The 14,037-nt window shown below is 29.4% G+C and overlaps 1 protein-coding gene across 1 annotated transcript; it reads left to right on the top strand.

The window, feature by feature from the left end:
* The first annotated feature begins 5,790 nt into the window (after positions 1-5,790).
* On the top strand, positions 5,791-13,877 carry LOC126904933 (uncharacterized). Its single transcript, XM_050684337.1, has 2 exons — positions 5,791-5,892; positions 13,256-13,877. Exon 2 carries the CDS (start codon positions 13,278-13,280, stop codon positions 13,875-13,877), a length of 600 nt encoding a protein of 199 aa, XP_050540294.1. The 5' UTR covers positions 5,791-5,892; positions 13,256-13,277.
* Positions 13,878-14,037: the final 160 nt, after the last annotated feature.

Below are 14,037 nucleotides of genomic sequence, written 5' to 3'. Positions count from 1 at the left end.
CAAGAGGGTAATACACCCCGTTGTGCTGCGCTACTGCATCGGTTTGATCGAGCTCTACGGGGCTACGAAACGTCGGCACGAGCGCAGTTTCCCTAGCTCGGGAAATCGGGCGCGTCCTCAGGTTGCGGATAGAAGAACGGCCTGCTGATATGCAGGTTAGCCGCGAAATAAGCGAAATAATTAATTTGGATTGACGAATAAGCGGTCGCGGACAGCGAGCCGCCCAAACGTTTGTTAACCTGTAGATAAACAGGTAGTCGTGAAATAAGCCTTTTTGGACGAATAAGTGGTAGCGTTTAGGTGCGAACGGAGTTTAACGGCAACGCAACCAGTGAAGTTAGCCGCTCGCTGGTCGGAGGGACTGGCTATGAGGGCAGCCCCTCAAATCATACCTTATTTTATGATAATGGATACGATCGGAGTAAATGTTACTGCATCAGGCGATTCGGAGACTTGATCAGCTCTTGGTTAATTTCTGGCTGATTCACAATGTGGTGGTTAAGACGGCGTAGGCCGCCCTGAAGTAATGCCTGACGGCAATTCCAGAGCGGCCCACAATAATGCCGGTCGAGGGGGAAAAAAAAGGGTAATACACCGGCCTTGCTGTGCTTCCCCTAATTGCACATTAACAAAACCCGAGATGTCTTATCGCTTATCGGCGACCGTCGGCGTTGACATAAATACGAATCAAGTCCATCAGTCTGTAATTAACAGTGTCGTTGTATTTACACTCGTGTAATTAAAATGCATAATATATGTTTTATTTACAATAGAGGCTTGTTTTATTTTTTATTGATTATTATTATTATTATTAGATGAATGAGATCTTATCCGTTATAAATTAAAATTAGTATTAACTTTATTTTATTTCTAATTTGTAGTCTAAAACAACTGGCGCAGTCGACTGAACAAACATACTTTTTCAAGGACTAATTTGTGAATGTTTAAAACATTTTTTTTGCCATATTAGTTTTTTTTGTGCAGTGTACTAATTTTTTTGTGACGGCCGGCGAAACGCGCTTACGTTACCGTGCCGCGAGAACAAAAAAATTAGCGAAACCACTGACTTCATTTGACTTACGGAAATAAATAAGTTTATTTCTAAGAAAATTTTATATGTAACGGACTGCGTTATTCGAGAAATTACCGTACCGCCTAAACATATATAAAAATGTAAATAGCCGAACTTAATTTATTAAACTGCCATTACAGAAATAAATAAGTTTGGAGCCGAATAATACCGCGGAAATATGTTAAAGTACTAACAGAAAACTAGTTAGATCATCTTTAACTTATTTATATTTGATAGTGATTTTAATCACTGTCAGATATCATTATACTTGATCCAACTATACCACGGCACCACTGTGCCGCGACCCCCCTGTGCTGGGTTTTTTTTTAATTAGATCTTTTCTTATTTTATAAGGCAGTTATATATGTATGTTGTCATTTAAAGAAATAAAGTTGTACAAAAATCATTATAATTCGATTACCAATTATAATGTTTACTTGCACATTTTCTTACTTACTTACTCATTTCATAAAATGATCAATACTTGAGCTTATATTGTAATCATAAAGTAATTCATTTTATGATATTTTTAATATAATAGAATTAGATTTATTGTGTTACACTAAATTGGAAACAACATTTGATATTTTGCAAATAGTCAAAATCGTATTGAATTTAGTAACTAATAACATTTTTTTTTTTTTGATAACATAATTATTCATAATTTTAAATATCTAAAATGGAAAATTTAAATTAAAACCAATAGTTAATAATTATTAGTATTTATTATTTAGTTATTATAAAAAAATTGATACCTTATCGAAAACTGAAATAAATCATATCATTATTAATCAAGCGCTCATAAAAAATATAATTAATAGTTGTTGAATGGAAGGAGTTAAAAATTTATTTAACTACTATTTAAACAAAAGTATTACAACAATTTAATTTAGTAAAAAGTAAAAAACAACGATTTAACATAAGGCAGTAATGACGATGCAACGTAAATAACAATACCACTAACAGCTGAACTTAATTTATTAAACTGCCATTACAGAAATAAATAAATTTGGAGCCGAATAATACCGTGGAAATATGTTAAAGTACTAACAGAGAACTAGTTAGATCATCTTTAACTTATTTATTACCGCAAAAGTATAAAAAACCGATTTTATTAAACCGTACCAACGGAAATAAATAATTTGGTCAATATTCGTTGAGCGCGGAAATAATAAAAAGTACCGAACTACAAACTTTTTTTTTATTATTTAACAAAGAAAGAAAAAAGTAGTTTGGCAATTTTTTAATTAATTATTACCCCGAATAGAGTACACATTTTTTTATTATTATAACCGAATTATATTTATTATACCGCTAACACGGAAATAAATAAGTTTGGGATATTAGAAAATGTTTTTTTCGTTAATACTAGTCTAACCATTAAAGTTTGTTTATTTATATTAAAATTATTAAACAATTAATAACACTAACGATCGACGAAATAAATAAAGAAACGTAACATAAATTCGCAGGGGACTAACGCCGACAAAATAATAGCGTTGGAAAGTTACTTTAGAGATATAGAAAACGTAAACCCGCAAAATTGTAAATTTAGAATAGAAAACGTGGATACGGAAACCGAGAAAACTCCTAACAAAAATTAATCGGGCGGCGGTGAAATCAATAGGCCAAATAAAATGTTTAGACAACACAAAAAATAGTCGTNAAATGTATAGACAACACAAAAAATAGTCGTATGGACTTTTGGGAAAATAAATTCGACACGTTATCCGACCGCGTAAACATAGTAAATATTGACATTGATATTATTCAAAACCGATTACAAACATTTAATTTGTTAGTTGGACGAATAGAAAAACTCGAAAAAATTTTAACGGACTTGTCCGCAAAACAAGTTACGTTACAGACACAAAATAGTTCAACTTTTAACTACGCGGCGCAAATAAAAAACCTAAAACCGCATAATATTGACGGAATGGCAAAATCAAATATCGGAGATTCTAACGATGATAGTTTTTTTTCTCAAAAAATATAACTTTATTAAATCAAACCGTGTTCACCAACCGTATAACAATGGTAATATGGAGACGGCTTGAGAAAATAAAATTAATTATATTGAGTAAAATATTGTTTATTTTAAGAACGCAACTGCCTTTCATGAACCGAATAATTTTTATTATACTAAACCGTAATTTACCACTGATGGAATGTATAATAATAATAATAACGGGTGTTTAGGTAGTCAACCGAATAGTTATTTCGATAGTCAAAATACTAATTTTAACCACACAGCGAATAATACAGACGCGGTAAAATCATTTGTTGCGCCTTAATTAAACAGTGATTTGGTCCAAAAATACTTACCTGAGTATAAAGTCACTAGAGTTGAGGACCCGCAAAGATTTTTAAGTGACGCTATTAAAGTACTCATGGAGGCCTGCATAACGTCGTATATATGGGTTAATTTAATGCCAGAAAAGTCAATAAGAAAAGCTTGTGGTTGGTGAGTCATTATATCCAACATGACCGGAATAAATGAATTTTTGGAAAAATTTGACGGTCAGGATACACTAAAAAAATTCTTACAGCTGTTAAGCTGGAGACAAAAACCGATAGATTAGTCTCTATGCGATTTCCTATTATAAAAATATCAACTATTTTGACTCAAAAATTGCGGTCTATCTGAAATAGAAACCATTTTATAAAAGATATACGATTTTATAAAAGAGGGCTGTCACCACGCGCAAAAAATCGAAATAGAAAAACCCTTAGTTGAGTTGGGAAAAACCGACCAATCGGAAAACCCCCTTCTTGATTTACTGAAATGGGAAAAACAGACATTACATTGGAATTTACCATATCAAGTAAACGAAGAAGCTCATATACTGACTCATTTTACATCAGAAAACTTTATCTTCTAACTATTTCATTGCTGATAAATTTGCTGAATTAGTAATTCTGATTTTTAATATGTTAAAAATAATCCGTGCAAAATATCATTTATAACCTTTATTTTTGGTCTTTTAAAGTTTATACTTGACAGTTTATAATAAAAAAAAGNTGGGTCTTTTAAAGTTCATAATTGACAGTTTATAATAAAAAAAAGTTGAATTTGTTTCCATGACTTTTAGCTCAACTTATAAGTCTGCAATTAACGTCATTAAAGGAAAATTGTATGAGAACTAAAAAAATGGTATTTTTAAGATTAATTGTGGTCAGAAAATTTTATAATTACTATTTACATTAAATTTATCATAAAAGCTCAATATTTTTTTGCATATTTATCATAATAGATCACTTAAATAGAAATCATAGCAATAATTTCTAAATAACTTTGGGCGTTTAATAATTTATCATCTGAAGAGCTAGGAAGAAAATATTCAAAGTTTTTTTAATCATGAAACGTTTCTACGTTTTTCTCCTTTTGAGTTTATATTACTTTACTTAAAATTACCAATCATACCATTATAAATAATCCATTGGAAAGCGCTGTTTGTTAATTTTTATTCTAAAGAATATAATATAATGTACATTTTATTCAATAAGATAGATTATAATGCTTGTAATCATTTTTATGTTACATATCAGTCCAAACGAGAAATCGCAATAAGATTTAAATTTTTTTTTTATATTCTGCCATTCCCTTTCTATAGAAAGTTTCAACATTTTCATTCTAAATTAAATTTTTCAAATTAACTTTCAAAATGTTTCGGAAATCTTACGACTTTTAACCATACTATGTTTAGGTTTGGCCCGTGACTTCACTGTGTTGTATGAATTGTATGAATTATTATGAAAAACTATTTTACCTAATATACTCTTTTGAAATTTTATTAGATTCAGTGTTTTTAAAAATAAGTTATATCATTTATAAGATGGAGAAATTGTTCTTTAAATCGTAGTTTTTTACAACAGCGTAATCGAGAGATATTTGTCTAAATTTCTAAATTAAGGGTTTTTTTTCATTATTTTTTAGTGACTCTAAGATTGTTCACCGCTTTGGCTGTTTTAAAAAATTATACAAAAAAAAAAGAGGAATAAAACTTTGCCGTACGGCTTGAAATAAAGTCAGCTGATAATTAATAAATAATTTCTGATTAATGTAAAATTACCAAAATAGATGAATAAAAAATCTTTAACATAAATGCAGTCTGTTTAGTTTAACGAATACAACTGTTTAATTAAATACAAAAGCTGACTATAATAAATTTGATTTGTGTCAATAAATTGAATAATAAAAACTTAACTATACAAAGTAATAGTTAATAAATTGCATGAACTGTATCGTAACTCAAAACTTAATAAAATAAAGAGAGAATGTGAGTAGGATAAATAATTAACACAATTCGATTTAGTTCACAACTTTAATAGGTAAAAACTTCGACAATGATGATCACAATGTTCGCGTAACGTTGTCTAGAACACGATAAGAACAGGCCAGAGAAAGGTTTGCTCTGCCTTTTTAAAATACTTTGTACCCCCAAAAATCATCATTGTCTCATTCTTACAATNCAAAAATCATTATTGTCTCATTCTTACAATATTACCGTTTATTGATATGTAAGCATAAAATATAGACATTGTTACAAATAAACAGAAAATCATTTTGACATTTTATATAACATTAACATGGATTTCTATAATTAAGTTTAGGGTTAATACAACGCGTTTAATTATTAAGATTAGAATAAAAAAGCTAAAAGTATAACTTATAGAATTTTTTAGTATGTGACATTTCTGTAATTTCTGTTATAATAATATATAACATGACACGCAGGCCGTGTCATGTTATAAAATAATGTTCATTAAGAGATGTGACATCACCGACGCTGCCATAGGGATGGTCTTGAACAACAGAGGTAATATATAAATTTTTATTTTACAAGCTGAAAATATGCAGTATAAAATATATTTTTCTATTGATATAAATGATTTATTGCAGCATTATTAATGTATATTAAACTTTAGCTTTTCATGAAAAACGGTCAGATGCAAAATTTATATAAATAATACAAAATGTAATCAGTTGTATATAACAAATATTAAAGTAATACAAAAACAAGAATATTATTCTTTTATTCACCAAATTAATGCAGATTCAAATTTGTTAAAATTAAATAAAACTCTNCCAAAGTAATGCAGATTCAAATTTGTTAAAATTAAATAAAACTCTTACATAATTTTATGCAAAATTGACTATAGTATCTAATATCAATTTATCCAGAGAAAAAAATATAAATATAAATATATATAAGTAAGGCGCATTACATGCGGGTGGTATTGGTCAGNAAGTAAGGCGCATTACATGCGGGTGGTATTGGTCAGTCAAAATAAAAAATTTTTTATAAATATATAATTAATGTTACGTTCGCGTGTACGGGTACGAAAATCAAAAATATAAAATTATACAGAATTAATGTTGCATGCGATTGGTGAGCGGGGTGGGGTGAATGCGTTAGGACGTCTAGTCTAGACCAGAGGTTCTCAAAGTCAAATGAATCACGGACCCCCATCTAAAGACCTACAGTTTTAAAGACCTAACCCTGATATGTGCTCGCGGACCCCTGGGGGTCCGCGGACCACACTTTGAGAAACTCTGGTCTAGACGACACGTGCCGCGTGGAAAGTTACAAACACACATCACACAACACACATACAAGTGAAACTAATATAAGCGTGTTAAACATAGGGCATATGGAGCTAATATATATTGTAAAATCAAATCAATTAGTTAAATTTATGCACTAAAATGGGACTAAAAAAAAATTTCACAACTTGGTCAAAATTGAAATAGAAACAAAATAATTTTTATAGTAGCCCTACACTAACTTAGGGCGAGTCCGTTAAAAATTTCAGGTCTCAAATCGACAAACATTATCGGCAGTGAGCGTTTTTCTTAAAATAAATTGACTCTTTTAAAAAATCACAGAATGTTAAAAAAAATTTTCTGATCTTCGCAAATTTATTTCTCATGGTAATGTCACCAAGCCTTTTATTAAAAAAAATAATTAAAACCGCAACTCTTTAAGTAATTCTTCTACCATTTATTATATAAGATTAGTATAATAAGATTAAATTATAATAAAACTTTTATAATCACTATAGAAATAGTTTTACATGGATGTTTAGCATAAATAAATAATTAAACATTTCTTTACTCCCTTTCCCACCCAAAAATATATTTGGCTACGTTAATGATTTATGTACCTATATAAAAATAATTATATTGTTTTTTTCATGTATATAGAATTTCAACACATCTTTTTGATAGTATTATAGAAAAAAGTTAATTTAAAATATTAACATTTTCAAAAAATATTATTGTAGCTTGTTTTTATTCAAATTTTAGTAATTTTCATATACCGAAATTTTTCGCACAATNTAATTTTCATATACCGAAATTTTTCGCACAACTACGCAAAAAGTTTACCAACTGTTTAAACAATGTTCAACTATACTTTAAATTAAAGCCTGAAATCAAATATCAATATAAGCAGTCAAACGTATTTTAAAATATTAAATTCAAACAGAAAATAATAAGCAATTTATTGGTTAGTCTATATTCAAATTATCGTATTAAATTTTCACATATGATTCATTAATATAATACATTACAGAAAATAAAGGAATATTTCCTATAATAGAAAATTTATGACTTTAGCTAAAATAGCTATGATATTTTAAAAACCAAATTAAACAATATGAAGAATGAACAAAAGATTTTTTATTTGTAATATTTTTTGGAATAATTATTATTTAATTTCTTAATGCAATCAATGTACAATTGACAAATAATAAAAATTTCAATAACTTCTGAAATACTGGTCCAAAAGTTGTTGTCATGTTTGTTCTACTGTTTCGATACGTTTTGCCAATATAAAAACACGATATTCGATTGTTATGTAATCTCGACCGAGAACGTCCAAACGATTAGTTATTACAACAATTTAATTTAGTAAAAAGTTAAAAACAACAATTTAATATAAAACAGTAATGACGACGCAACGAAAATGACAATACCACTGACCGTCGCCTAGAGTCTTAAAAAAATATAGTTTAAAAAAACTAAAAATAACACGCTTTTAAAGCACATCGAACTAAAAAGTTAAAAATAATTTTTAGTTAAATGTGCTTTAAAAGCGTGTTTTTTTAGTTTTTTTAAACTATATTTATTTTTCACTTTTTAGTTTCATGTTATGATAGTAGTTACTATCAATATCTTGGTTGTTACGGGTAACGGGAAATCTGGGTTCAATCCCGGGGAAGGAGATTGATAAACGGCTACCACATCCAAGGAAAGCAGCAGGCGCGCAAATTACTCACTCCCTGAACGTGGACGTAGTGACGAAAAATGACGATACGGAAATCATCCCTCGTAATCGGAATGAATACTTATATCTCTTAATTAGAATAAAGCATGTTAATATGTAAATTTTAGTTTTAAATTCAATAGTAATTAGAATATATATATATACAAGTAAAGCGACTTAAGTACGTAAACGTATCATGCACTAGGTATAGCCTTGTTTTGTGGGGGGGGAACGTTATACCTAAGGTATAAATGGTTTCAGCGGCGGTAGGAATATATAAATATATATACGTAAGGCGCATTAGACGAGGGCGGTATTGGTCAGTCACGGGTACGAAAACCAAAAATAAAATTTTATAGGAAAATATTGTTACGGCGAGTGGTGATCAGGGTGGGGTGAACGACGTCTAGTCTTATGGCCATAGACGACGGGGTACGGGAGTATAATAACACGTGGCTGGTGGAGATTTACAAACAAACACACAACCCACAACATACAAGTGAAACTAATATAAGCGTGTTAAAATAAAGGGCAGTGCGAAAAGTTGACGATTGAGGCAAAATGATTTTCTTGGATTTAAAAAATATACTAATGTTAGCAAAATTTATGGACATATTTTTAAACATATTAACCAAACAATGAAAAATTATTCGAAAATAATTTAAATAACATTTATGTTTATTTTAAATTGTGTTTATACTTTTTACAAGAAATGTTGTAATTTCATTCGTTTATCAGGAATACATTGTGTTCAAAACAGCACATGTTATCTTCTCTGTATCAGTCGGCATTGATAACGTGTACCGGTTGAACACGGAGGTAGTGGTGATAATATTTGACCGTGAAAGTATACGGCGGCCTTTAACAATACCGAGCCAAATATATTTCACGGTCAATCAGTCTGTCGGCTGATTAGCTACGGTGGACATTTGTTAATGTGTCTGTGCGCTATATGGTATTATAACACCCGTTTACGTAATCGACGTACGCGTGTTTTTTTGTTCTTTGTTACCATATTGTTGTTATCCGGCCTATTGTATATAGCCGTGAAAGACTTGTTTAAGAGTTGTGGTCTTATTAAGTTTGGAGTTATTGGTGAAAGCTTGAACACCGGTTTATTCCGTTATTGTTAGACTGTTATTGTCAAAGTTGAAGCTACCACATGGAAGACATTCAAATCAGTAAATAGAACGAGTTAAATCCTGTTATAATATTGTATGTAAATTTATTTATAGTTAAGTCTATTAGTTGTAGCTACATTTGTACTTGGGGACGCCCATTATATTCTTGATATTTATTAGTTCTATTTATTATAAAACGGAACAAAATACCATATTTTTATTTTTATAATATATGCAAATAGGAATTGTACGAATATCAATCTCTTTTGTTATATTTGGGTATACATTGGTTTAATTCAGTTCTTTTTTCTGTGTTGATTATTACCATATCAGTCATACGGGCCAACCGTTATTATAGGAGCCCGTTGGCTAACAAAATGTATTTGAAATNAAAATGACGATACGGAAATCATCCCTCGTAATCGGAATGAATACTTATATCTCTTAATTAGAATAAAGCATGTTAATATGTAAATTTTAGTTTTAAATTCAATAGTAATTAGAATATATATATATACAAGTAAAGCGACTTAAGTACGTAAACGTATCATGCACTAGGTATAGCCTTGTTTTGTGGGGGGGGAACGTTATACCTAAGGTATAAATGGTTTCAGCGGCGGTAGGAATATATAAATATATATACGTAAGGCGCATTAGACGAGGGCGGTATTGGTCAGTCACGGGTACGAAAACCAAAAATAAAATTTTATAGGAAAATATTGTTACGGCGAGTGGTGATCAGGGTGGGGTGAACGACGTCTAGTCTTAAGTCCATAGACGACGGGGTACGGAAGTATAATAACACGTGGCTGGTGGAGATTTACAAACAAACACACAACCCACAACATACAAGTGAAACTAATATAAGCGTGTTAAAATAAAGGGCAGTGCGAAAAGTTGACGATTGAGGCAAAATGATTTTCTTGGATTTAAAAAATATACTAAGGTTGCTTCGATGTAAATATGTAAATGGTGTTTAATTTTAAAAAATGGTGAATTATTCCAAAAGAAACATGATCTCCTATTTCCTTATTTATATCTTGATTAGTAGTTCTTAAATTTAAAAGTATAATATAAAAATAAATATTTATTATAGCAATTAAATGTAGTATAAAATTGTTATTTAGTAATTTAAATGAAAGTAGAATTCATTAAATAATCTTTACTGATACCAGTGGTGCCGAAGTCAGAAATAATAGGTTATATTATAATAGTCTTATAATAGTTTTGTAAATCAACATTTTTGTGTTTAGTTGAAGTTTAGACTTAAGTAGAGGGCGGAAGATATAAAGTCTAGCATTAGCTTTTTTTCGTTTGTCCTTGAGGTTTTAACAAAAGTCACGTAAAATAATTTTAAATTCCAATGGACGTCAAAGAATGGTCATAACACGAAATTGTCTTACAAAAATGATCAGCTTCAGGGGTAGGAGATACTGTGGTATGAAATTGCTGAGGTTTGCTAAAGTATACTTAATAAAACCAAAAAATCATTCTTCCCCGGACTTAATTTTCGTTTGTCTGTTAAATCATTACCTTGAAGCCTTTTCATTTTCAATCGTCAACTCATCAAATATGAATCACTTATTCTGTGTTTGCGGTAAGACTTTCAGTTTTCTGAAAGATCTGGAACGTCATGAGCAGTCTGTTCATAAACACAAATTAAACAGTTTACAGCAAACATTTTTTCAGAAAGGATAATATGAGAAGACATCAACATCAGACACATCTGAAAAGTTGGTATCATGTATTATAATCATAACATGTTATGATCTAATGTCATATAACTCTATGTTTTTTTTAAATATAAAAACATTATTTAATTATAAATTTAATAAGAGGTTTGATTTAAGACCAAGTTGATTATAATCTCCCAATGAAGCGCGCGTTATTTCGAATCCCTTTTTAATACATTGCCATGCTTTGACCGTCAATATGGGGTTCGCTGGAATAACGTGGCTGCATCTGACACGTCATAACAACTCGGGTGTTGGGAATCTAAATCCCAGAAACACCCGTAATGGACTGAGTCCATTGAGAGCGAGGAAGGCCGAGGCGATCCGCGAATGCCGTCGTCATGGCACTAATTTGCGATCCGGAATCTGACAATACGGGTGCGGTTTGAAGAGTGCCAGACCTATGACGAACATGAACTAAGGTTATTGAGGATAATTATAAGGATTCTATAAAGAAAAGAAAATAGTCAGAGAAATGTTTTAAATCAAGTATTCTAAGATAAAGCTTTTTCAATTTACTAAAGCCTGTCTGATTATTTGATTCTAATTTTAAAATTACATCAGCAAAATTAATAATTTCTAATCGCAATCATGATATTTATAATAAATTTTAATTATTTCTTTTTTTTTTTTAGATAGAATTAAAAACAGTTCAAATTGACACCAGAGACTTTAGGATAGGACAAATGGTTATGAGGATATTTAATTTTTAATTTTAATATGGATTTTTTAAATTACAGATATAATTAAAAGTTAATAAAATTTCTATTATGGATTTTATGTAAAAATTAAAAATAGCTACCATTTTTTTGTAGGTCAGNAGAGCTACTATTTTTTTGTAGGTCAGTATTATTGGACAATTTGCGTATGTCTTTTTTTTTATATTTCATATGGACCTTAATCCAATCAAAAACTAAATATTAAAGTATACAATATACAAATCTGCCGTGGTAAGCGAAAACAGGATAACTTCAGTCAACATGATTTTTCAGGAACACAAAAAAACATTTTTAACAATAAATCAAGATACCCTTTTTCCCCAATGTATAAACATAAGCCAAAAGACGGTAAATTCATCATTTTTTATGTGATATACCATGTTTTTGCTTAGTATTTGAATTTACCGTGTTTTCGCTTACAAAACATCAAATATATTGAACTTACCGTATATTTTCTTATTTTATATTTCAATTTTAGATGGTTTTTAATAGGAAATATGCTATTTTTACATCAAAAATCGGTGTAAAACCACTAAATTTACCTATTGAAACAAAAAAATTTTAATTTTGGAGTTATCCTGTTTTTGCTTAGCACGGCAGAAATATACAACAGCATACAATAATAATCTAAACATTTAAATTACCTTAAATTACATTATTTTTAAATTATTTTTAAATTCATATACTATTTACAATTAGATCTATATTATATTTATCAGCTAATTTTGACATACGATAAAGGTGACGATAATACAATAATTAGACATCAACAATATTGTCTGAATTAGAAAAAAGTACAATAAATCGGTGCATTATAGAATGTTTAGTAATGATTTACCGTATCATTATTGAACCTAAACTGTTGCGAGCGCGTGTTCTGTAGTGCCAAAAATCAAACGATAATACCACATTTGTAAATAAACTTTTAGTTTTGAATTGGGATTAGAAGTTTAAAAAATGTTGTTTGACAAGTACAATTTTATTTTTATGCTGTATAATGATATATGAACATCTAACACAAAAATACTTCAATTGACTAAATAAANCTATTAACTAAATAAATACGACTAAATAATAATAAAACAAATATACATAAATAATAATTTTACATATACTATTAATAAATGTAAATACTCTATACATATAAATTAAAAGGAATAATGATATAAGGCTTCTAGGAGTAAGTTATTTTTTTTTTTAATTACGATTTTTATGATGTTGCTCACACGCTTAATTTTCTTTTTTATGTTAATATGTCTTACTAGTAGCATATTTAGTCGGCGTAAAATAAATNCACACGATTTATTTTCTTTTTTATGTTAATATGTCTTACTAGTAGCAGATTTGGTCGGCATAGAGTAATGCAAGAACCAGAGCCAGTGCCAGAACCAGAACCAGAACCAGAACCAGAACCAATGGCAAATCCTAACGAAGTTGCTGAATTTAATAGAATTGTTAATTCTAGAGGATGGAAAAATATAGTTGGTTTACAAATTATAAACGTAAAAGAAGAAATAGTATCAATCGATGTATATGTCTATACCTATTCTTCTGTCAATAATGTCAATAAAACCGAATTTGAAATATCAAAGCTAAGTGCTTCCTCGGTATTAAGTAAAATCTATTCAGATATGCTAAATCCTTTACGTGATTACTATAGAGATATGTCATTAGAATGTATGCAATACTCAAATGAGGAATCTAAATGGACGAATTTGAAAAAATTAATCGAAATGTTTTCTATGTTTAAACCACTAATGTCTTGTATGACTAATGCATTAAATTATTTTGAATGTACTGATGAGAACTTAGTATTTAATGTTCTCAAAAGAACATTATTATTAACTAACGAATTGACTACTATTAAAAACTTTCATAATTCAGACAACACTCTAAATTATGAATTTATAAATAGAACACTTCACGAAATTTATAATTTTGCTACAAAANTGAATTTATAAATAGAACACTTCACGAAATTTATAATTTTGCTACAAAATACGCACATCTTAAACTAGAAAATATTTTTGAAACAAAAGTTGAACCTTTCTTAGAAAACTATATTACTGAATTGAAATTACTAGAAAGAAATGATAAACCTATTAACCCTCAATTTACCAG

The sequence above is a fragment of the Daktulosphaira vitifoliae genome, unplaced genomic scaffold, assembly GCF_025091365.1.
Source record: "Daktulosphaira vitifoliae isolate Bord-2020 unplaced genomic scaffold, ASM2509136v1 Scaffold_4, whole genome shotgun sequence".
Lineage (NCBI taxonomy): Eukaryota > Metazoa > Arthropoda > Insecta > Hemiptera > Phylloxeridae > Daktulosphaira > Daktulosphaira vitifoliae.
Note: the sequence above shows the minus strand (reverse complement) of the source record. Positions and strands in the feature narration are given on the sequence as shown.